Genomic DNA, 22,451 nt, shown 5'->3' on the forward strand with positions numbered 1-22,451 from the left:
AACTTCGGGTTGGATTGGATTGGGTTAGGGTTGAAGAAATTTAGTTAGGGTTGGATAATTTGGGTTGGTGGTTTAGAACTTAGGGTTGGCCTCAACCTAACCCAACTTGCAGCCCTACTTTTGCTGATTAGGTAGTTATTTTTGTTTCAAAAAAACAAAACCAATCATTTTGCCAAGCATCCGCTTGGTGAATCAATGTTGTATATTCAATGAACATTGGTTCCAATTGTTATGTATATGATATACACATGCATGATGCATCCATGTATATATATGTATATATTCCGATGATTTTAAGTTTAATGGGTAAAGATTTTTTTTTCTAGTGTAATGTAAGTGTGGTACTCCCAAACACTATTATATAGGCCTCATTTGGTGCGTCTTTTCATGTAGGTTGCGGATTGTTTAGAAGATTGGCAGCCAGTATTTTCATCTTTTTCTGTTTGGTTGGGGGAAGATCAGCCACCGAAAGATTCTATCCTAAAAAGACGCAAAAAACTCAATTCGAGCTAATTTCGGGACATTAAAAATAGAGTTTTTCACATTTTTTCGTCCTGTCTTCGTGTAGAAAGATGCACCTCCAACCAAACAGTTTGTGGGCTGCCAAAATCTTTATGTAAAAGCCCACTACGCCTTTTGACTGTCAAGTCTTCCATAAGATCTTTCAAAAAAAAAAAAAAACTTGCCAAACATCACCATAATTAACTATTAAATTGGATTGGGCTAGGTTGATATCAACCAACTAACCTGGCTGGGCTTAGGCTCATAGCTTGAAATTTGGGATGCATTGGCCTCAACTTCAACGAAAAAGTAATGTTCCAATGACATTATGTGTGTAGGCATTTTAGAAATCCAACCTGATCCAAAAACCATAAGAACTTGGGGTGCGTTCATTGTTGTGGTTGCTGTTTCCTATTTTCTATGTGGTTGTTATTAACACAAATTTATCAAGTTGTTTCTCTATCCCGATTTTCATTTCAAAATTTTAGAAATTGTATGTTTTTTTTTTTCATTTTTGGAAATTGTATGTTTGTTTTCTTAGACGATATTCACTTCTGAAAATGAAAGTATATTAATAAAAAAGAAGTAAATTTGCATTTAAGTGGGCTTTTGATAAAAAAAGGCATGGTTCAAAGTATCAATACGATACGCCCCGTATCAGATGTATTGTATCATATCTTTTGAAAATGATACGGTCCGAAACACATGTTTCCAAGGTTTCAGACCCCCAATTTTCTTTTAATAATAAAAAACAAGTTATAAACTTTCAAAAAAACCAAACTTTGAAAAAAAAAACTAAAAAAAAATAGAGTTTCGGCCATTTCTAAGTGCCGATATGATACTGTCGAAACTCGTATCGGATCGATACTTTGAACCTTGAAAAAAGCATATACTTTATTAGAATTCGTATTTACATCTAAGAAGACAAATTTGTCAATGCAAAATCAACCCAACTTTACAATTTATATAAATCTATATTTACATTCACACATATTTGCATCGTTTCCAAACGCAATCTTGTGAATTATTGTTCCTGTCCAATAGAACAAATTTCTCACAGTCATTTCCTCAAATACTTGATATACTCGAGTTTCATGATCCGATAAGAAAGGAACCCAGATTTTCTACTCACTTTTTCTACCTACTTTTTATCTCTGTAAATTGTAGCCACATCTTTCGTAATAGAGAATGGATAGGAAAAGTAAATCCCGGAGGTGGATGTCTCACCGGAGGTTTTGAATCGGCTTTCCATGGAAATGGTATTATGGTATAAATGTATAATTAGATGGCTCCCTACCTGTATATTCATGAACAGATGTGAGTTCAACATGACTCATGAGCATGTGAAAGGTTATAATGGTCAATTTCTTAATTCAAATCCACTCATCGTCATGGCGGGTAGGCAACAGCAGCGTAAGCATTTCTTTCTCCACCCTTCGCTTCTGTGTAATAACGAAAACACCCCTATTTGTTGATACGTGTACTCTTTACAGCTTACAACCGGAGCAACTCTCCTTTTGGTGATCGTGAACAAGCTCGAGAAACCGCAAGTGACGCATTCGTGCCTAACCCGATCTGTCGACTCGAACTTCAAAAAGAAGAGCGGACTCAGAGTCCTTGCGAGTCGGAAATGATTGGAAACAGCTCCGTTGTCCGTCAGGATCTTATTCGGTAAGTCTCTGAGTCTCTTTCGCTCGCTTGCTCGGTCGGATACTCACTTCTTCTCTGCAATTAGGTTATCTGAACCAATCAGAGTGTCTCTATCAGAGGCGCAGTATAATCCACCAGAGGGTGCAAATGTCTCCATTAAGTCTGTGCTTGAATCCCTATTACCAAATAAGGTCACGTCATCCAGTCTTGAAACCACGGAAGAAGAGATCAGAAGGGAGATTAGAGATTTCTGTTTATGCTGCGCTGCATTGACTTCAGCTCAAGTTGAAAGTGGGGATTTACTATCATGGATTCCCAGACAACTCTCGGCCGCCGCGAAGGCTACTGTAGAGCAACTTTCGAGGGATTACTTCCGCGACTTAGATGAAAACAAGTTGGGAAGAATAAGGGAGATTGGCGTAGATTTTGCTTCAGTTCCGGATGAGCGGAAATTGGTGGTGGAATTAATGCCTGAAATGATCCCTTTGCTGAAGGGAACTATCAAAGAAAGTTCTATCGATGCTACGGACGACGGCGATGAGATATATGCTGCTTCTGCTAGAACTCCGGTTGCATATGCCATCATTGCTGCTTATCAGTTTAGATGGTTTGTTACTCAGGTTTGTGGTAGCTTAGATGATTCGTTGGGATATAGTTGGAAGGTATATTGGTATTCCGTTGTGCTATGCTGTTCTTTCTTTGTCTTTTAGGTTGATTACCCTCATTTGGGGAAGTTATGCGCTTTGGTAATTCCTTGTGCTTTGACTGCTCTCGATCATTGGTCGCCGGAAGTTAAGGTATGTAAGGCGAATTTCTTATTTTTCAATGCTCGTTCTGCATTAATTGGAATTATCTTGCTTTTGATCGTTTATAATGTACTCAGCGTTATTCTTCATGTGCATATTAAATTCCAACTAGTTCCCCTCATCTGCGTTTCTTTCTCTTCATTTTTCTGCCCCGGTGTCTGGAATATTATTTCTTCTTCTTATCGTATGGAAAAGAGAAAGAAAAGATAAAACTTTGGACGGTTTTGAACTTTCTCCACGCTAATGCTCGTTCCATCTCAAACTTTAAATTATACTACAAGAGTACAGACTTTTCCTTCTTAGTGACCCAATATGCGAGTAGAATCTTATACAGAATCATTCCCCTGGTCCAAAAAGGAACACTACTCGCCTACAAAGAACCATCCAATTGTACACGCCCTGCCTAAATGATGTGAAAGAGGGATATCAGTTCTATCTCAAATTTTCTTGACAGTTTCTTGATGTATCATGTACAAAATGTATACATTTAGCAGAAATTGCTATATCTGATTTGATGGTCTGTTGTATCCTATTATGCAGATTTTCCTTAGAAGTCAGAAAGGACCCTTTAACCATACAGTTTTTTAACCATATTTACCATACAGTTAATTATTGAAGAAACCTTCTGAGGAAAACATTGAAAGTATCATTTTTAGGCACTACCAGTGTATTAAAACATTTCCTGGGTGTTAACTAGGCAATAACATAGGTGTTTCACTGTTTTGGAGGTCCATTGCTTATGTGATCAACTATGGGAGCAGTATAGATATAAAGAGCTTAGAGCAAATAACCAGTTAAACCAAGTTTGTGTGTGTGTGTGTGTCAACTAGGCATCGACTTGCCTTTTCCTGCCAAATTGTCTATGCTGGCATAGGCACCTTAGAATAGAGGGCACTGTCTAGAAATCCTTGTATTTTTCTCTAACAAGTAGCTTCTGGAATTTGACCACAAACAAAATAAAACAGTAACATTAATTCTCAAATTCTTGGTAGAAAACAGATTTTAATATATCAAATTACTAACCTCCCACTCCACCATTCATTGTTCAAGTTTAAATTTATCAATATATATTACTGACATGACACCTTTAAAGTCTTTGTGGTTCTTTGGAAAATCATTCCAGATGCTAATACCATATCATCAACCACAAAGCAGGCCCAAAACTTTACATGTCATCATTTTTTGATGAAATAAGAGTCGTAGTTATACTAGATAACCGAGAGGCAATAGGCTCAAGTTTATGTGTGTAAAAGAGTGAAATTTGACATAAAAGAATAATCCTCAATCATCTTTTTAAGAGAAGGCTCTGCTTTGAGAAAAGCGTTTTTCTTGTTTGTTTGTACTGCAAATTCCTAGGATGCAAATGCTTTCTTAAAAGTGATATTCTTTTTTCTTTCTTTTTCTTTCTTCTATTAGAATGCACATACTCCAAATTTTAACTTAACTTTTCCCTTATTTGTGCACAGACACAGAGCTTAAAATGGATCTGTCAATAAGGAAAATAGAGTAGAACATACTCTGATCTGATTTTCTGGACAATAATGTAGAATAAGAAAAATCAGTTGAGATTCAACTGAGTCTAAGGAATTCCTCTATTTCCTTTTGAATAGTGAAAAGGCTGGAGGTAGATCATATGTGGAAGAAGGAATAATGGACCAGATGATCACTCTAGCATTCACTAGTCACTAGGGTTCTACGCCATATCAGGTTGCTCTGCCAGTCTGCTGGCACACTATTCATTTTCTCGTATGTTCTTAAAATCAATTTAGCTCCAGAGGAAGCATAAAATAAAATATGAATCATTGACTATCAACCTAATATTCTAGTATGATCTCTAAAGAAAGAATTCTTCTTTTTGTTTTTCAATACTTATTGTTGGACTTTTCTGTGTTAATATGAGTCCTTAAACATACATATAGCATCTACGTATTTTCTAAAGGTTATCTACTTAATCAATCGAAGCATCCATATTGACATTATTGGAGGTATGAGATGCTGTATTCTTTTCACCTAACTTTAAATACTTGCTTTAGTGCTTCTTCCCCTACTTTTGACACAACAGGAGACAAAAGAACCTCCTTGTATTAGGCCTATGTAACTGTTGAAATGATCTTTTTGGAGGTGAATTGGTGAGAATCAAATAGGTGCTGGAATAGAGGTTTCTATCCTTTGCATCAAATGCTGAATCCTGTTCTACTAAAAATGTAATTCAAGGAGGACCATGGCCATAATATTTTCAAGTCTAACCAGCAGGCCTACCCATTCTTCTTGATGTTAACTTAGTTGGCTATTCAAGTGCCAATTATTTTTCTTTTACTATGGGCCATCTGTTTAGTTAATTACTTCTTTTAGTGTACTTATTAGGACTTTTAGAATGGTCTTTTTGTTGTTACAAGTTAAATGAGCTTAATTACTCAGTCCTCTATGCTTGTGTCCAATAAGAAACTTGGTCAGGTTGAGTTTCTGGTTTATGCTTGAGTCATATAGAAATTTCTATGCTACAGGAATGGGCATCACATGCACATCCATGCACACTTTTGAGATTTTCTTGAGGAAGAACACAGTAATAGCTTAGATGAAGTTTGTGTGTGTGTGTTTTGCTTTTTAACACTTTAGGAAGACAGCTGATCCTTTTTTGCTTGTTTCAGGGGCAAGGAATGATTAGCATTATACATCTAGTGAAGAATGTGAATGCTGCTGAACTGGGTGTGTACGAAGATGTGATCCTTGATCTATGCTGTCGCAATATTGCTTTTGGTGATGAGATATGGCACCTTGTAGTTGAGATGTCTGTACTTTTAGTGACTCGTACCCAGCGGAGGAACCCTCGCAGCCCATGGTAAGTTTGTCTTTCTTTAGTTATTCATTATAGTGCTCTCCTGTATAGTCTTATTGTTTGGTGCTAATATGATATTCAATAGATAAGTTTCCCATGACAGGACTTTGGTGATGGTAGGTTGATGGCAAAGACATATCTATGCAAAACTTTGTTTAAGTGGTAGGAAATCAAAAAATTGAAAGGGCACAAGTGGAGCATTGAACAAAGGATGCCATTGTCTACTTGACAAGTTAAACATATGGTTGGGAAACTTATAAGTTGTAAGGTTAGGATGGGATGAACAATTGCAGCTTTAGAATTCAAGATGTGAATCATGTGATTAAGTAAAATAATGTTAGAAGAGATTAAGGTTCAAAATATCGGCACAAATACAATACGCCTGATATAGGGTGTATCATATTGGTATCCAAAAGCCTGGGCAGGTGGCATAAGTGCAAATGGTCCCCATGCCATTTTTGTATAAATGGACCTATGGTGGCAGTCATGACCGCTGTTAAAAGCTTCTGGCCACTGTCACAGGTCAAAGAATTGTTATTCAGTTTTTATCCAAACTTTGTTTGACAGTTTTTATAGGCTGTCCTGGCAGTTTGGACCGCCAACATATCCAATTATGCTGGTGGTCCAAACTTGTTAGATCTATGGTTTTCTCCAAAAATTGGAAATATCCAATATTTTTTATATGTTTTAAATGATTTTTATGGTATGAAAGAATTATAAGATGGATCTATAAATGATCCATTAAACTCATTGATCTAGCAATAATTTATGTGAAAAATGAATTTTTCTAACTTTTGGGAACAACCTGAAGGTCAGAAAAATAATGTATTTTATATCTTCTAAATGATTTGGGTAAAATATAAAAGCCTCCCTTCAAGTTTCTGACAATCGTAAAAACCTCCCCTCAATTTTCATTTTAATAAAAACCTCCCCTGAATTTTTGAAAAACTACACACAAACCTCCCTTCCGTTAATATGTTAGATGGAAAACAGTTGATTGATACATTATCTTTTTAATACCCATTTTACCCTTTTACCATTTCATGCATTCCGAATGAAGAAACCCAGCGCCACCAAAATCTTTCCTGTCGATGCTCCTCCTCACGAAAAAAACATAATATGGTCTTCAGTGAAGCGCCCTCCCTCATCTCTAGGCTCCAACCATACGTGTATTTGCACCCTCCCTCATTTCCGCCCTCTTCCCCGTTCTCTTCTTGGTGCTTCGTGTCACCATCATAAAGTCATCCTCCACTGTAAGCTGGATATTGGACTTGGAGATGTCGAGGACGTCCATATAGAATACATATGCCTTGGGGTTTCGAGAATGTCGATGTGGATGCTTGATGTACCTCCTTCAGTTGTTGATAGTTTGGACAAGCGGGCGAACGAAAGGAAAATGAGCTTCTCTATGCTGGTCTCGTGGGAGTTAAGCAACTAATTCACCGCCAATGCGAGGCTTCCATTAAAGAGAATCGACACTGCTCTCATCCTGGCTGCTTGCCTTTTTCAGATTCAGGGTAAGATGGTTAGATTAGATAATGGAGAGATCAGACAATATAATGTCCAAAGAAAGTTGAAGCTAATGACCGACTTGACCAGGAGAACCAGCACTTTCTTCTCTGACCACCATCACCACTGTTAGTTTCTGCTGGTTTCATGTCAGTTGGGGTCGAAGATTCGACCTTTGAACCTGAAGCAAAACGGGAAATAGGAGTTAATCTTCTTGGTTTTGGTCTTCTGAGGTTTTGCGATTTCAGCCATTAAAGTTGGAGAGAGAAGAGGAAGAGATGCCTGGCATGGCATGGAGAGGGGATTTGAAGCTGCAAAAGCCCGAAATGGCATCGTTGTGGAATCTGAAGCTAGAACCTATTGGAACAGTTGAGTTACTTGGAAAATGAACACCCAAATAAATAAATCTTCAGAAAACCTGTGACAAGGAAGAGGGGACTTGTGGGACCATGGCATTGGAGGGGCTTTTGTACTTGATTACAATAGAGTATCTTTGAAGAATCCATTAATGGAGTTGCAGCAGCTTTTATACTTGATTACAATAATCTTTGTTTTTCCTCCACCAATCCAATTATGGAGTTCATCATAATGCAAGTCCAACTAGAGAGAGGCGTTGGAGAAAATATCTTTAAAATGTGCAAAATTATATTTGATGGGGTTTATTGTCTGCAAGTGCAAAGAATAATATTCTGTTTCTTGGGAAAATAACATTATCTTGATTCCATTCCTGTGTCTTGTTAATCAGTAAAATTATACAAAATAAAAAGGGAATGATGGGGAGTGGGACGAAACAGGGGTCTGACAGTGGTGGGGAGTAGGACGAAACAGGGGCGGTGACAGTGGTGGGGAGTGGGATGAAGAAGAAGAAAGAGAAAAAAAAAGTAGAGGAAGAGAGGGAGAGGGAGAGAGAAGATAAGAGAGAGTTGGAGGGCGTTGTTGCTGTTACTTGTTGTTGGAAAGTCTATTTGCTGCCATTCTCTCAACAAAGAAGGTGAATAGTAAACGTTCAAATTGATTAGAGCCCATCTCCTAAACAAAAACTTCAAATAAACTTCATTAACTACAGGGAGGTTTTCGTAAAAAAGCTGACAAGGATAGGGAAATGCTTTCCAAGTTATCGTAAAAGCAAGAGATTTTCAGGAACCAGAGAAGAAAGCTGCTTATGAAATCTAAATGGAGTTGGATGCTAAAGCGGCGAAATTCATGCGCAGATCATGGTGGTTGACATGGCAAAATTTTGCATTTGGATACCTTAAACACGAGCTATTTTACAAAAGGGTAAACTGGGTATTTGGAAAAAAATTATACATCGGTAAACGTTTTCCATCTGAGTTAGTAATGGAAGGGAGGTTTTTGTCAATTTTTTTTTTTTTAAGTTCAAGGGAGGTTTTTGCTAAAATGAAACTATAGGAGAAGTTTTTATGGTAAGGAAGAACTATAGGATGGCTCTATCTATCAAACTTATTGATGTAACAACAAATTAACGTGTCTTCTAATGAATTTTTAGTAGATTGGAAGCTCAATTGTTTGATGTATTGTATGATATTTATATGTTCTAGACTCTTGGACTCTTGGTATTGTGATTGTAATGCATCTCTTCATATAAACTATTTAAGTGTGCATTTCTCATGTGTTTATACCTTGTTCGTGGTTATTTCAAGTTTTCAACCTTAGATTTAGTGTTATTGATTTATTTGTGGGATTTGTAAGAGTTTCCCCAATGTATCCAAGCATAATCATATCTAAAGTGTATTGTGATATATATCTTATCCAAGCTTGCTGATAAGATACGTGTTCCAATATCTTGAACCTTGGAAGAGATGCCCATTACAGTTCTCAAAACACCTCAGATGAGGTTAGTTCAGGGTATTTTAGTGGGATTTTGAATCCTGGTAACAGATTTAAGCTGGCTGATCAAATTAGACTTTGTCGTGGTTTGGTTGTTTCCTCACTAGTGTAATGGAGTCAAAAGGGTGAAGCCAAGCCTTAAGGACAAACTGATTGAATCCTCAGTACAGACTTACTACAACCTAGTGTTTTAAAAGACGGGCATTTTGCACCTGAGGTGCAAGGTGAGGCGTGTGCCTTTTTGAAGCAAGGCACAAAAAATTAAAATAAAAAACAATGCAAAAAATAAAAAATATTAATTAAATATATAAACTTAAATTTTAAAATGAAAATTTAAAAATAAAGTCAAGCATAACATGTAAAACATATTCAACCATGTAAAACTCTCAATCTCTTTAATTTTTCCCCAATCACATTACATCAAATAGCTAATTTGATATTAAACATTATGCATTCCTGATTTTACGAGCCGCCTTCCCCATATTTGCTAATGTTGTTCACTCATTCATCCTAATAAAAGGTATTTTTAAAAGACAATTAAAGTTATAATTAAGAATTTAAGACCCTGATTTGGGCTTGTTTGGGCTTGCCTTGAGGGGCTTGGTTGGGGGTCTGCCCCCAGCCTAGCTTCTAGGCATAAAAAAACAAAAAAAAAGTGCAAATTTTCAAAAAGGCATGTACCTGGGCTGAAGCACAAGGCACACCATGCGTGTGCCTTTTGAAAGTGCTGCACCTGGGACGTAGGTGAGGCACATACCCTAAAATGTGCCTTGCCTGTGCACCTAGGTGTGCCTTTTAAACCACTGCTACAACCCTTTATCTTTACACCACATAAAGTGCTGTGCTTCTGACATAGACCATTTTTGGAGGATGCTGGTTCTAAATTCACCTGTCTCTATCTGTAGTTTTGCATCAGTGGACTTTGAATGTGTTTTTACCATCTGCTGAATCTGTTGCTACCTTCCCTGTTATTGCTATATTTTTCAGCAACATTGTGATTTAATAGGTTTGAGAGGATGCTGGTTTTAAATTCACCTGTCTCCTCTATCTGTGGTTTTGCATCTCTGGACTTTGGATGTGTTTATACATTCTTCTGGATCTGTTGCTACTTTTCCTGTTATTGCTATATGTTTCAACAACATTCTGGTTTCACAGGTTTGAGAGGATGCTAAATGAGATGTTAAGTCACTTGGAACGCCAACCAAGGAATAAGGAACGTTGTACTGCATGGCTTCAACTCATTGAGCCAGTTCTTGATGACATGGGACTTGTTTTATTAGCTCACTTCAGGCGCATTTTTCCACTTCTTTTTCAGTGGATGCATTCTGATGATGATGAAATTGTTTTGTTGGTGAGATCTGATTACTCTTCCTAAACATTCATTTCTTCTTGAGTTTTCAATGACATTAAGGCTGGATTATATTATAGTGTTCTGCACAGCCTGCACTAATTCAGGGCACTGTTTCTGGTTGAGCCACATGGCATGAGACTTGTTTTATTAGCTTACTTTAGACTCATTTTTTCACTTTTTTTTTTCAGTAGATTCATGTTTAATTGTTGATGATGATAAAATTAATTTGTTGGTGAGATCCTGAACACTCATTTTACCCATTAAAAACAGAACAAAAATCTAAGTGTTCACTTTTTCTTGAGTGATCAAGCACATTAGGGCTGGATTCATATTACTGTGCATCGCTGTAAAGCCCACACTAGTTCAGGGCAATGTTTCTGGTTAAGGCCCTCTTCTTCTATGGTTTTATTTTGGTAGTACTGTAACAATGGAATATGGCAATGTAACGGTTATCACTTATCAGTCCTTTGTCTTAGGTTACATGCACCAAGTAATTGCTTCATCCTGATAGCTGTTGTTGTATATGTGTAATTATTTTGGCAGTTATTAAAATATATGCACCTTTTGTGATGCTTAACATACTGTTATTTCAGGACCTTTTTAACATTTAGACTTCAGTTATTTCTGTTTTTTCTAAGAAATGCACTGCTTATTCTTTTCTAACTCAAATTGCAGAATGAATTACATGTAACAGTGAAATACAAAAGAATATAATAAAAATTCTGGAAATGACACCTAATGGTTGTTAAGGATCAAGTCCGTAGTTATTAAAAATCAACGGCCATTGCTAGTGCATGCTTAATAGGGACATGCCAAACTTGTTTTTTCTCTGCACATGTCAACATCACTTAACGGAGACAAAGTCTGTTCCCAATACCCTTACCTTGAAAAGTCTTTCAGTTTCCAACTCCTAAATGTCTCATAATAGAAAAACAAGTAAAATGTGAAGAAAACGCCTTTTCTTGAGAAAAGGAGAAGTTTATCTGATAGACACATTATCCTTGTTTATTGCTCTTTTCTTTTTTCAAACCAAAAAACAGATTAGACAAATAGAGTGTCCATTACAAAAAAGGGAACTTATCCAATAGATCCCACCAAGGAGTCTGTGTGGTGCAGTGATTGACTGTGATATCTGACTTATTTCAAGGTAGATAATTGTCCTTCCATGACTTAACCACGAGAATGGAAAGAAATTGCTCTGATGAAGGTCTTTGAGCATCCACCAAGAAAATCACTGGTCAAAGAAACGAGGACCTCCAAAAAAGGGCACGTTATCCAAGTAAAATTAGACCCTCCAAACAGAAGCAAAAGATGAACTGTTGAACAAAGTAGATAATGAGTCCTTGGTAGATGGTCCTTTGACAAGGAGGCGAAGGAAAGATTTAGGAAGTCCTTTCACTCTATTAAACACAGAAGCCTTGTTATTTCCAGGGTAAGTAAGTCTGGGTGCTATTTAGGAGCAATGGTGGCTCTTGAATTATGAATGTTGCATTTTTTAAAGAAAAAATAAATGTTGGGGTATGGTACACAGAATCAGCCCTTATATTACCTTTCTTGTATTATTCTTGAGATGTAAGTGGGAGGATGGGTGTATGAGACCTAAGCAGAGAATGCACATGAGAGAAATTGATTACTGGGCCATCAAAATCCTCCTTAATTAATTTAATTACTTTTTTCTTGGGAGTTTGAAAGTGGAATTCCATAAGGTAAGGATATTCTGAAGACACATTAACTGCTATCAGGCACATATTAATGTTAACATGACCCATGAGACAAGTGTGCAATACTGAAGAAAGAATGACTCATACTTTTTTCTTGTTTTGATTTGAAAATAAAAGACCGCATGAGTAAGAAAATTGTTTAAGTGCTTCTCATTGCAACAGGCAGAAGCATCATAACCTAGATGAAGCATGAGTTTTATAAAGACTAGGCCCATTTTCCTCTCTTTCTCATTTGGGGAAATCACTATATGTGTCTTGGACAAAAGAAAAATAAGCTGATTTAGTTAATCTGTTTTAATTGGGGATACTTATACAAAGTATGATAAGTTAATGATAATTTCCATGCTTGTGTAGGTTCTTCAACGGATCTATACAATTATAAAATTGACATGGATCAGGAACACACCATATGTAGAAAGGTGAGGTGAATAATCATGCCTTTATCCACGTGGAATATGCAATTGTTGTATCCTATTGCATCACTTTTTTTTCATTGTAGACTAATGATGGTCACGCCTTTTGACTAAGATTTGGGAGTTGTTTGTCAAATTGCTTTTGGATTTATTTCTACCATATGCCAGAAAGAATCACCACCGCTGATTTTATCGACTCCGGATCTCCTGCCCACAAAAACTCTACCCACAACACTACACCCGTGCCTTGGGAACATCTCCCTGTGCATAATACCATGTAGGAGGATGAGATGTTCTCCATGTGTGGCTGTGATGTTATGTGGGTAGACGTGGGCAGGAGATCCGGTTACATTGTATTTCTTACTTCTTTAAGAACTGCAACTTCTTCCCTTGTGGTTCCAAAATTGATTTTGCTTTTCAGCATTACTTCTACTATGTTTATCAGATTGCAGTTCTAATGTCTTTGGGCGTCAGATTGGTAGATGAGCTCACTGTAACATACAAGGAAGCTGCTTTGAGAAGGGGTCGTGAAGTAATCAGAACACATATTGTCCAGATAATAATTTTGCTCCAGCAGTAAGGAATATGTTCATTTCAATTAGTAGCGAGGTTTCTAAATGTAGCACGTGTCTTGGTCTAATTTTCTTTTTTTTTTTTTATTTCTTCTTCTGTTGCCAAGATACAAGGGCCTACAGTTCGAAGAAGCTTGGAAGAAACATAGGGATGATCCAAACTTGACCTCTCTGGCCGCATTCTTAGGCTTAGGCATAACAGATCCAGCTGCTGTTAAAAAGTCCGCATCTATATCACAATAAGATAAGTGCTTGTCTCCCTGACCCTGTGGACAAACAAAATTTAATTAGTTAAGTGGACTTTGGGGATAACCCAGCACTGGCATAAGGTTACACTTACACATGCACACACAGGGAGACATCGTACCTAAAGGCCCTTCGTCAGGTTGTCATATCCGTGTGATAGTGGACATGGTTGGTTGAATGTGGCAATCAGTTCGCTGGGATATACTTGTTACTGGCTATCTCTTTGTTACAATACAGCAGATACCACCGGATTGCAGATTCCAGCACAGTAAACACTGCAGTTTTTCCACCGTCGTGGAATCGTCTTTCCCCCAGTAATTCGCCTCACCTTAAAACGTGAACATTTTCAGAGGAACCTTACACATGCGGCATGCCAAAGACCCACCTCACCTCATAAGATATTGTTGATGTGTAGCGTCAGATGCATCCATAGCTTGACCAACTGGTGCGGTTAGCAGTATAGTTGAGGATTTGAATACCGGCGATCAATGTATGTATATTGTAACATTTTGGCATTATTTTATTTAGGCTCTGTTCGTTTTTCCGCAAGTTACTTATCCGGGTAAATGCAGTTATCTGGATAAGTTTTTTTTTCTGGGAAACACTTATTTAGGTAAGTGTATTTTACACATGTTCTTTTATTTCTCATGTAAATAAGGTAATTATCATTTTAGCCATAAAAATCCATTATTAAAAAGGGTCTTTTTGTCCCATTTAAGTGTTGGCAACTTTCCCCCTAGGTGGGAAAGTTATTTACCCACCTAGGAAATGGGTGATACTCAGGAAAATAAGCTTTTGCTGGTTCCCACATAAATCTGAAAAAGAACATGGGATTCTTAGTCAATGCGAACCAAAATCTCATTGATAAACTTTTCCCCTCTCAAAATCTGAAAAAAAAATATAAAACGCCCCCTTAAATTTATAAGTGAATTGATGTTATCTTTATATTTTGTTTTTGGTGGACCGTGGACACGGGTCAGTGCTACTAGTTGGTCGGTGCCTCGGTGGAGCAGTCTTGAGAATGACATTCAATGTCGCTTCTCAGGTTTGATTGAAAAGGTTATCCCTTGCCATGGTTTTCAAAACCGGACCGGACCGGATGGTCGGATCAGTTCTGTTTTCCCCTAAAACCATTGATTTTGGTCAGCAAACCGCTGAACCAGCTGGTTAACTGTTCGAACCGTTCGAATGGTTTTAACCATTTATTTATTTAATTTTTATTTTTTGTCAGAATGGGCTGACCGTTCTGGTTGAACAGTTGGGCCGTTCGAACTGGTAACCGGACCCCTGACCGGTTCGGTTTTAAAAACCATGTTCCTTGCAGTTGCAGAAAAAACTAGTTACAAAACCTTCGTAAATGGAATTCCCGGGCTCAGAAATTTTTGTATGGCTTGACGGTTCTCTTCAGTCTTCAATGAACACTGCTTAACCATGACGGTTCTCTTCGTAAATGGAGTTGCAGCTTTAACTGTCAGGTTACTGAATTAAGTTCCTGACCTTTTGGTACTACACAAGTTCCCCGGTAAGGCTATCAATGGATCAGATATTTGTCCAATCTAATATACGGTCCAACATGAGTCCATTACAGATGAATCGGTCCAATCCAATCCAATCTGATTCATATTTTGGATTGGACTGGTCTAATTTAATGTCTAATTGGACCGTTAAACCTGTTCAACTTGGTTTTGAGATTGCGTCCAACCCAAACCTGATCGGTTGACACCCCTACTCTTTATCTTTTGTTAATAGACTGGATATTGATTTACATAATAGACTGGATATTGATTTACTCTGATGCAGTCCAATATAAATTCTTTACATAATAGAGTAGGTTCAATCCAATCCAATAAATACTTTAAACCATTAAATCTGGACTGATTCAATTGTTTAAATTGGTTTTGATTTGAACAGGTCCAATCCAACCCAATCCATTGACACCCCTAATTTCCCGGGATAATCTTATGACTCTTGTAAAAAGGGTTAGGACCCTTCCGATGGCTACATGTAATATACACTTGGAATTTGACGTGGGATCTTTGGATTGTGATGTATGACACCCTTAACGGGACTGCTCTAAGGTCGCTCCAAACCTTCCAAATAGAATAGAAATCAGCAAAGCATATATCAATAGGATATAGAATAAACAAAGATGGATCAGAAAGGAGAGGCTATGATCTCTCTCGCAAAAAATAGCCAACAATTAGGTACAAAAGAAATGTGGAATTTATGAACCCTTCATATAATAAAATCTAGTCGTCTTTTCCTTTTTCCCACTTTACGTTTGTTCTCACCAAAAAATAAAAAATAAAAAATAAAAGTTTGTTCTTTGGATTTAGGTTCTACAATTTGTGTGTGTATCAGCAAAGTTCAAAAGAACAATCTAGGCCGTATCTCTAAATCCCAACGCACACAATTCACAAACTAAGACCAAGAACTACTGCCATTGCTTCGTCAAAATCTCTGAGCCATGGCATGAAAACTGAGATAAAATAAAGAAATCAAAGAAAAAGGGGAAAAACACTCGAACACATCAACGTGCATCGAACAATTTTACAGGAAGAAACTGATTAGCTTAGTTTCCTCTTCTCCAAAATCAATTTTCTGACCTTTCCGAGAAATTCAACATCTAATTTCACATACAGTCTCTGCAATTCCCTGTAACCCATCAACACATATCTGTCGACTTGATCCTCATACCTCTCATACAAAGCAGGAACTGTAAGAACAACAACAAGGGCTGCATGACCAAAAAATAGCAAATATCAATATAAACAATAATTCAGGGAAAATAGGAAATATGCTGATACTCATTTTCCCAATCAACTCAACACCTTGTTGGTTCCGATTCATTCTGCAAATATAATTATAACTGAAAAGCAGGAAAAATGTGATTTTCTTTCATCCTTTTCAAGAACGGATAAGTACATCCTCATTTTGTGAAACTAATATGGGGACACTGCAGTTTTTAGGTGAAACATACTTGCAGAGTTGTTTATATCCACAGTTAATGTGGCATAAGAAGTTGATGTACGTATCCAGAAAACCATTTTCCATATGGAAAATTTGTTCTAATAGCCCTCTTCCAAGTAAAAAAAGGAGGCCTCTTTGTCATCTTTTCCCACTTGATGTTCATTTTTCTTTTGACAGAAAATCAGCTTAATTTCCAGAGTTATTGCTTTCAGGGGAAAAATACAATACAGTATAGACTGTATGATATGGAATGATGTACAAACTAGAAATACAGATATGGGCTCCTTATTGAGTAGAGGTCCTGCCATGCAAGCCCCCTAGGGATAGCAGAAGGCAAACCCTGTCATTGCAGGCTTGAAATCCATCAGAAAAAGATATGTACACATTCCACCAATTAATGATCAATAAATGGAATTAACAATTGAAACTCACTGGTGTAGCCAAGAGTAAGAAAATCAGTCAAACCACCAACAACTGAGATCAGCCAAAGGTAAGCAGCTACTTTGAGAAACAACTTTGAATCTTTTCCCAGGGCAATATCCTGTGAAACAGAGAGCATTGCATTCACTCTGGTGCAAATAAAAGTTGCCGATTGAATTACCATTTCTTCTGAGAGATGTAGTTCTGGTAAAGGTGGAGGCGGCCTGAAATCAAGACCATTTACTATGTAAGATTGCATTTCCAAATTTTGTGTGCTATGAATCAGGTATTATGTCCCAAAAGCATAAATTTAAAAATATGTCTTGCCAAAGTGACACTTCACATTTTAATGTCCCCAAGGTAACTTAAATGATGATTTCATATTTTCATGAATGGGACTTCTTGTCGGAGAAATATTCGTCGCAACCTTTTCATAATAGATCAATGATTTATTTTCAACTGGTACAGTATGTGGTGGAAAATGTTAATTAGCTGAACCATTTCCTGTCTTAATAGTGACAAGAAAAAACATTGGTTTCTGAAACTTATAACTTGATTGAGTATTGATCTTCTTTCATTACAAAACCAGAGAAATTAAATATGAAAAATGTAGTGTTGGATTGGCAATTAAAACAATATCCTTTTCAATCACCTTTAAGCCTTCAAACTTTTATACACACACACACAACACACAACACAGTACACAACTATAGTCATTACGCTAAACTGATTATGAGCTTGCAGGTTGCTTGAAATGGATATCCACAAAATGAGCTTCAATTTTAGGAGCAAGAATGTTACTTCACAGAGATGGACTGATCCCCAACAAGTCAGTGATGTATTGCTAAAAGTTGATTTTAGTATGGAGAGATAACTGTTATGGGCCCGGGCGTAGGATCGCGTCACGGGTCGGTCCATGGGGAAAAGCTCCTGTTTTCCCTTGTTCCTCCCCTTCCTAGCTGAACCTATCTTGGCGTCCTAAAGGGTGATTTGTATCCACATCGTCCTCTTGTTCCACCAGGAGGCAGAAAAGTCTCTTGTACTTGTGCCCTACTGAGTAGAGTTCATCACAATTAAAACATTGTCCCCTCGCCCTGCGTTCCGCCATCTCAGCCCTGGACAAGTGCTTAATAGGGAGTGCAACAACGCTGCTCCCCTCACTGGATGCTGATCTGGAATTGTGGCTCGTTTGTGATTTCCATTCTTGGCTGGCTGCTGAAGATGGAGCCATTTCGAGTGGTTCCGGGGATGCCCATGCGGATGGAGGCCGCCCCATACTGAAGGTTCTGCGGCTGAGCTGCATCTTTCATTTGAAGGGGCGAGCTAGATTCATGGTTGTAACCAGGTTGGGGGGGTGTTGCATCTCCACATCCACCCTCAAGGGTTCTGCTAACCCTGTGGTGAACATGTCTACTTGCTGGTCCGGTCGTACCGAAGCTACTCTGGCAAGGAGGGTCTGGAATTGGCGCTGGTATTCAGCCACCGTTCCCGTCTGTTTGAGGTTGATCAGTTCACCTAAAGGGTTGCTCGTCAATGGGGGCCCAAACCTGAGGAGGCAGTAGGATTTGAATTGGGTCCAACTAAGCCCGGGTTCCTCTTGCTCCAATTTATAAAACCAGAGCTGCGCCTCCTCCATCATGTGGAATGCTACCAAGCTTACCTTGTCGCTGTCCCATGTCCGTTGGTTGCGGAAGAACTGTTCGCATCTGTACAGCCATCCCAAAGGATCTCCGGCGCCGCTGTATGAAGGGAACTCCAGCCTGCTGTACTTGGGAATGACCGTGGCTACCGGGGTGACGACCTGCTGTTCGCTAGACGACTCCGTCAAGTCTGGTCGGCGGCTGTTTGTGGTTACAGCCCCTCCTGGATTCCTCTCCTTGTTAGAGAAATACGATTCCAGCAAGCGTCGCAGCTCCCGAACATCGCCTTTGACCTCACGAACCTCCACGCTAGTTTCCACGAGCCTATGCTCTAGTTCGTGGACCCTGGATGATAGCTGCTCCAGATCTCCCATGATGGTTGGCTCTGATACCAAGATGTTACGGGCCCGGGCGTAGGATCGCATCACGGGTCGGTCCACGGGGAAAAGCTCCTGTTTTCCCTTGTTCCTCCCCTTCCTAGCTGAGCCTATCTTGGCGTCCTAAAGGGTGATTTGTCCAAGATATCACTGAACTCTCCTTTTGCTCTCTTTCTTGACTGGAAATTTGATCTTTATTCAATAATTTCAGCTCCTTAAATAGGAGACTACAAGAGGTAAGAGTCCTCCTTGTAGGAAGACTCCTTGATAACTAAACTGCTTACAGATAAGATAGACAAGACTCCTAGATAAGACTAACTAAACTGCTTACAGATAAGATAGACAAGACTCCTAGATAAGACTAACTAAACTGCTTACAGATAAGATAGATAAGACTTCTAGATAAGACTAACTAAGCTGCTTATAGATAAGATAAGAGTAAGAAAGCAGATAAGATAATGATAAGGTAAGATGAACTGTGGCTAGCTAGATAATCTGATGAGGGTCCCACGTTACTGCTGCTGCCGGCGGCGGTACTTCTTCCCCACGAATGCATCCATAACAATAACACTCTACACATGGAGTTGCTAGTTCATATATGCATGGTAATATGAATAATCTCCCACAGGACTATGCTAGAAAGACAAATGCATTAAGGTTATTTCCCCTTTTCTGGTGCCAAACAAAATCATTGATTAATGGGAGAAGCAAATACAAGAAGATCAGAACTGTCCAAACGACACAAACTAACAAAAGAAGCCAGCCACTCAGGCAAAGAACAAGACCAAACACCCTTAGGACAAGAAGGGCTGGCAAGGAAGTGGGCAGCAGCACTTAAACCTCTGTTAACATGAATCCAGGACCAGGAGATAGACCTAAAGAAAATAAGGAGAGTAGAGATTTCATCCAACAAGAACCAAATCTCACTTGGTAAATGGCCCGAACCATTCTGAAAAAACCATCACCAGAGGGAGGCAATCACTGTGGATCATGATATTTTGTAGTCCATGTTCGCCAGATTTCCTATTTTTTTCTTGTTAGCTGTGTGTGCCTTTCCATTCCCATTGCACCATATGGATACAGCTTTTATGTCAGTTGGTATTTTAGGTGCTTAGCGAACTTGCAAACCAGTCAGAATTTGGAAATAATTGAGATATATGAAGAAAAAGTTTAGATTTATTATCTATAGAATCAAAAAAGGAAAAACCTTCACCTTCCCTTCTAGACTCAAACTAAAATTACATTAAACTGAAACAAAGAACCATGAATTGGGTAAACCAAATCTGCACATAACACCAAGAATCATTTCTAGTTTATTTGTATGTATTGTCCAAATCTACTACTCATTTCACCTGCTATATGATAGAAAGGAAAACAAAGATCATAACACCCATAGATGGTGATATCGTATTGTTCAGCCGTCATGTAGTTCATAATTGAAGAAGCAAAATTAATGAAGCTAAATGTTACTATCATGTTACCTGTTAAGAATAGCAGCAGATTTTGCCCATACAAAAAGAATGGCAACAAGGAGCAGGAGGACATTGGATACAAGAGAGAGAAGTGTATAACCAGATTTCTCGAAAACCACCCAAGCAAAAAGAGTTACAAAGAGTATCCCCAGAGTTGCATTTCTCCGCCTCCAGAGCATTACATCGGCAACTGTTAATATGCAAACCAACAGAAACAAATCCTTAGTCCCCTTAAACTTCAAAAAATGGAAGCGATGATTCGTCGGTAAATTCCTTACGAATTTTCAACATGTCTACTTAAAGCTCTAAACTACTCAAATTCAAATACTTCAAAGCACAGCCCAATTCAACATTAAAAGGACGTCGTAATTCATGAACCAAAACCGAATTCATCAAATTCATCAATCGTTAAAATCATTACCCCGAGAAAACATTCAAAACAGTCACATCGGAATTGGCGCAGATCCCTAAAACACCAGGAAAGCGTAGTACCACATTGAAACTTCACAAATAAAATTCTAAATCTCACATCCATCAGGGCTCTGTACATATCAATTTTCCTAGTTCGTTTAGAACCCAATCCAAAGAAACCAGAATCTCATTTACATATTTGCTCATCCACTCCACGGGTGAAATCGACTCAAAACCAGATAAATCGATAATCAAACAACTGAACATGATAATTACATTAAAAATATTACCGTAGCCTCCTCCGAGGATCTGATGCACAGTCCTCTGCCTGTTGAACAGACGTTGACGATTAGATGATTCCATGGAGAAAGAGTTTGGTGGAAACCGTGGAATTGCCGCCAGTTTTGGGATCTTAAAGGGATAACCAGCCACTTTGAGATTAAAACCGCAGAACAGCGGCTCTGAGCTTTTCTTTCGCCCTTCTCCAATCTCCATCTTCTAACCTTTTTGTTGTAATAATAATGGTTTTCGGTCGGCGTTGGGAGGTGGGGTTGGCAGTTTCAGAATCCAGCCTAAAAGCGTTAACCCACTAATTCCTTTATTTTTCCCTTTAATCCGAACAAAAAAGAAGAATTGTAGAGAGAGAGAGCCTGTCTAAACTTTCCCTCCATGACTCAACTCAACGTGGGCAGCAGTTCTGGTTCAAATCATGTCTTTCCCATTTTGTTATATTCTTTCTTAGCTTTTCCCAGTGACCACTGATTTTAGGGAGTACTACCAGCTGTTACCGCACAAGGGTATTATCGTCCTTTAGAGCGAACAAGGAGAAGAGAGGTCCCCCTCCAATGTAGAAAAACTGAAAAAAAGGCGTTTACTCCGGTGAATAGAATAGCGCCTTGGGTTTTGGTCCTTTTCGTCCGAGGAGCCCACCGATGATCAGACGTAGGCCCCACTCCCCGTCATTTTCCTTCCGATAATCGTCGTATATCCTCAATCCTCCGATTCCTTTTTGTTTTTGACGCAATCGTGGGCACTATTGGATCACGACCGTTCGAAAGCTTGACGCCTCAGGCTGACTCGATTGACCTGGCCCATACTTGATCCGGGAGAAATTTTGGCTGTCTAAGATCGACGATTTGGGACCTCCTCTAGCAAATATTGTCGCAAATTTATTCCAACATGACCTGTATCGCCACATCACAACATAATTCATAACACTGGGACCCATTATATATATACATATTATACAGTAGAAGTTAAATAATAGAAATATTATATTATTTTTTAAATAATTAATAATTATTTATATTTTATATACTATTTTTAATATTTTTTTATAATACATAAATAATAATAATAATAATTAATTTTTAATAGGCTGTTCATCAAATTAATGAACCGACTAACTTGACCCAATTAGATTCGAATTGATCGGTTTCTCGTATTTTTAGTTGACTTTGATTCAACAATTTGATTAATAAATTAGATCAATCTTAATTTAATCATTTATAAACTGATCAAAACCAAATTAACTTGACTATATATATATATAGCACATTGACCCTTTTAAGGCCCTCTCTTTGGTTTTCATTGAGTGGCTTCAATTGACATTGGGCAAGTTATCGCTTGTTGAGTTTGATGCTAGCAAGTAAACTCTGGTCTTGGTTGGCCTGGGAAACAAACTAAACCAGGACCAAGGTTCCAAGAA

At 38.2% G+C, this 22,451-nt stretch overlaps 2 protein-coding genes across 4 annotated transcripts; one reads left to right on the forward strand and one right to left on the reverse strand.

Annotated features, from left to right (window-relative positions):
• Window positions 1-1,602: 1,602 nt before the first annotated feature.
• Window positions 1,603-14,166, forward strand: LOC148870738 (ARM repeat superfamily protein). Of its 2 annotated transcripts, none has more exons than XR_016106680.1 (9): window positions 1,603-1,914; window positions 1,995-2,172; window positions 2,237-2,771; window positions 2,862-2,948; window positions 5,606-5,796; window positions 10,306-10,501; window positions 12,577-12,641; window positions 13,081-13,211; window positions 13,315-14,166. XR_016106680.1 is itself a non-coding variant. In XM_088967845.1 (9 exons), the coding sequence occupies exons 1-9, from the start codon at window positions 1,752-1,754 to the stop codon at window positions 13,448-13,450; spliced, it is 1,653 nt and encodes a 550-aa protein (XP_088823971.1). In that variant the 5' UTR covers window positions 1,603-1,751; the 3' UTR covers window positions 13,451-14,166. The 2 variants fall into 2 exon arrangements, 1 of the variants encoding a protein (XP_088823971.1); XM_088967845.1 differs by having other exon boundaries at window positions 13,110-13,211.
• A 1,503-nt stretch (window positions 14,167-15,669) lies between these two features.
• On the reverse strand, window positions 15,670-22,130 carry LOC148870739 (Reticulon family protein). 2 transcript variants are annotated; one of them, XM_088972329.1, is made up of 4 exons: window positions 21,034-22,130; window positions 20,342-20,522; window positions 16,856-17,067; window positions 15,670-16,190 (listed from the first exon to the last, which is right to left on the reverse strand). In XM_088972329.1, exons 1-4 carry the CDS (start codon window positions 21,236-21,238, stop codon window positions 16,021-16,023), a joined length of 768 nt encoding a protein of 255 aa, XP_088828455.1. In that variant the 5' UTR covers window positions 21,239-22,130; the 3' UTR covers window positions 15,670-16,020. The 2 variants fall into 2 exon arrangements, with proteins under 2 accessions (XP_088828455.1, XP_088828456.1); XM_088972330.1 differs by lacking the exon at window positions 15,670-16,190 and adding an exon at window positions 16,543-16,763 and having other exon boundaries at window positions 21,034-21,483.
• Between the last annotated feature and the right edge of the window lie 321 nt (window positions 22,131-22,451).

Source organism: Nelumbo lutea, chromosome 2 (genome assembly GCF_056320005.1).
Source record: "Nelumbo lutea isolate HS-2025 chromosome 2, American lotus-T2T, whole genome shotgun sequence".
Taxonomy (NCBI): Eukaryota; Viridiplantae; Streptophyta; class Magnoliopsida; order Proteales; family Nelumbonaceae; genus Nelumbo; species Nelumbo lutea.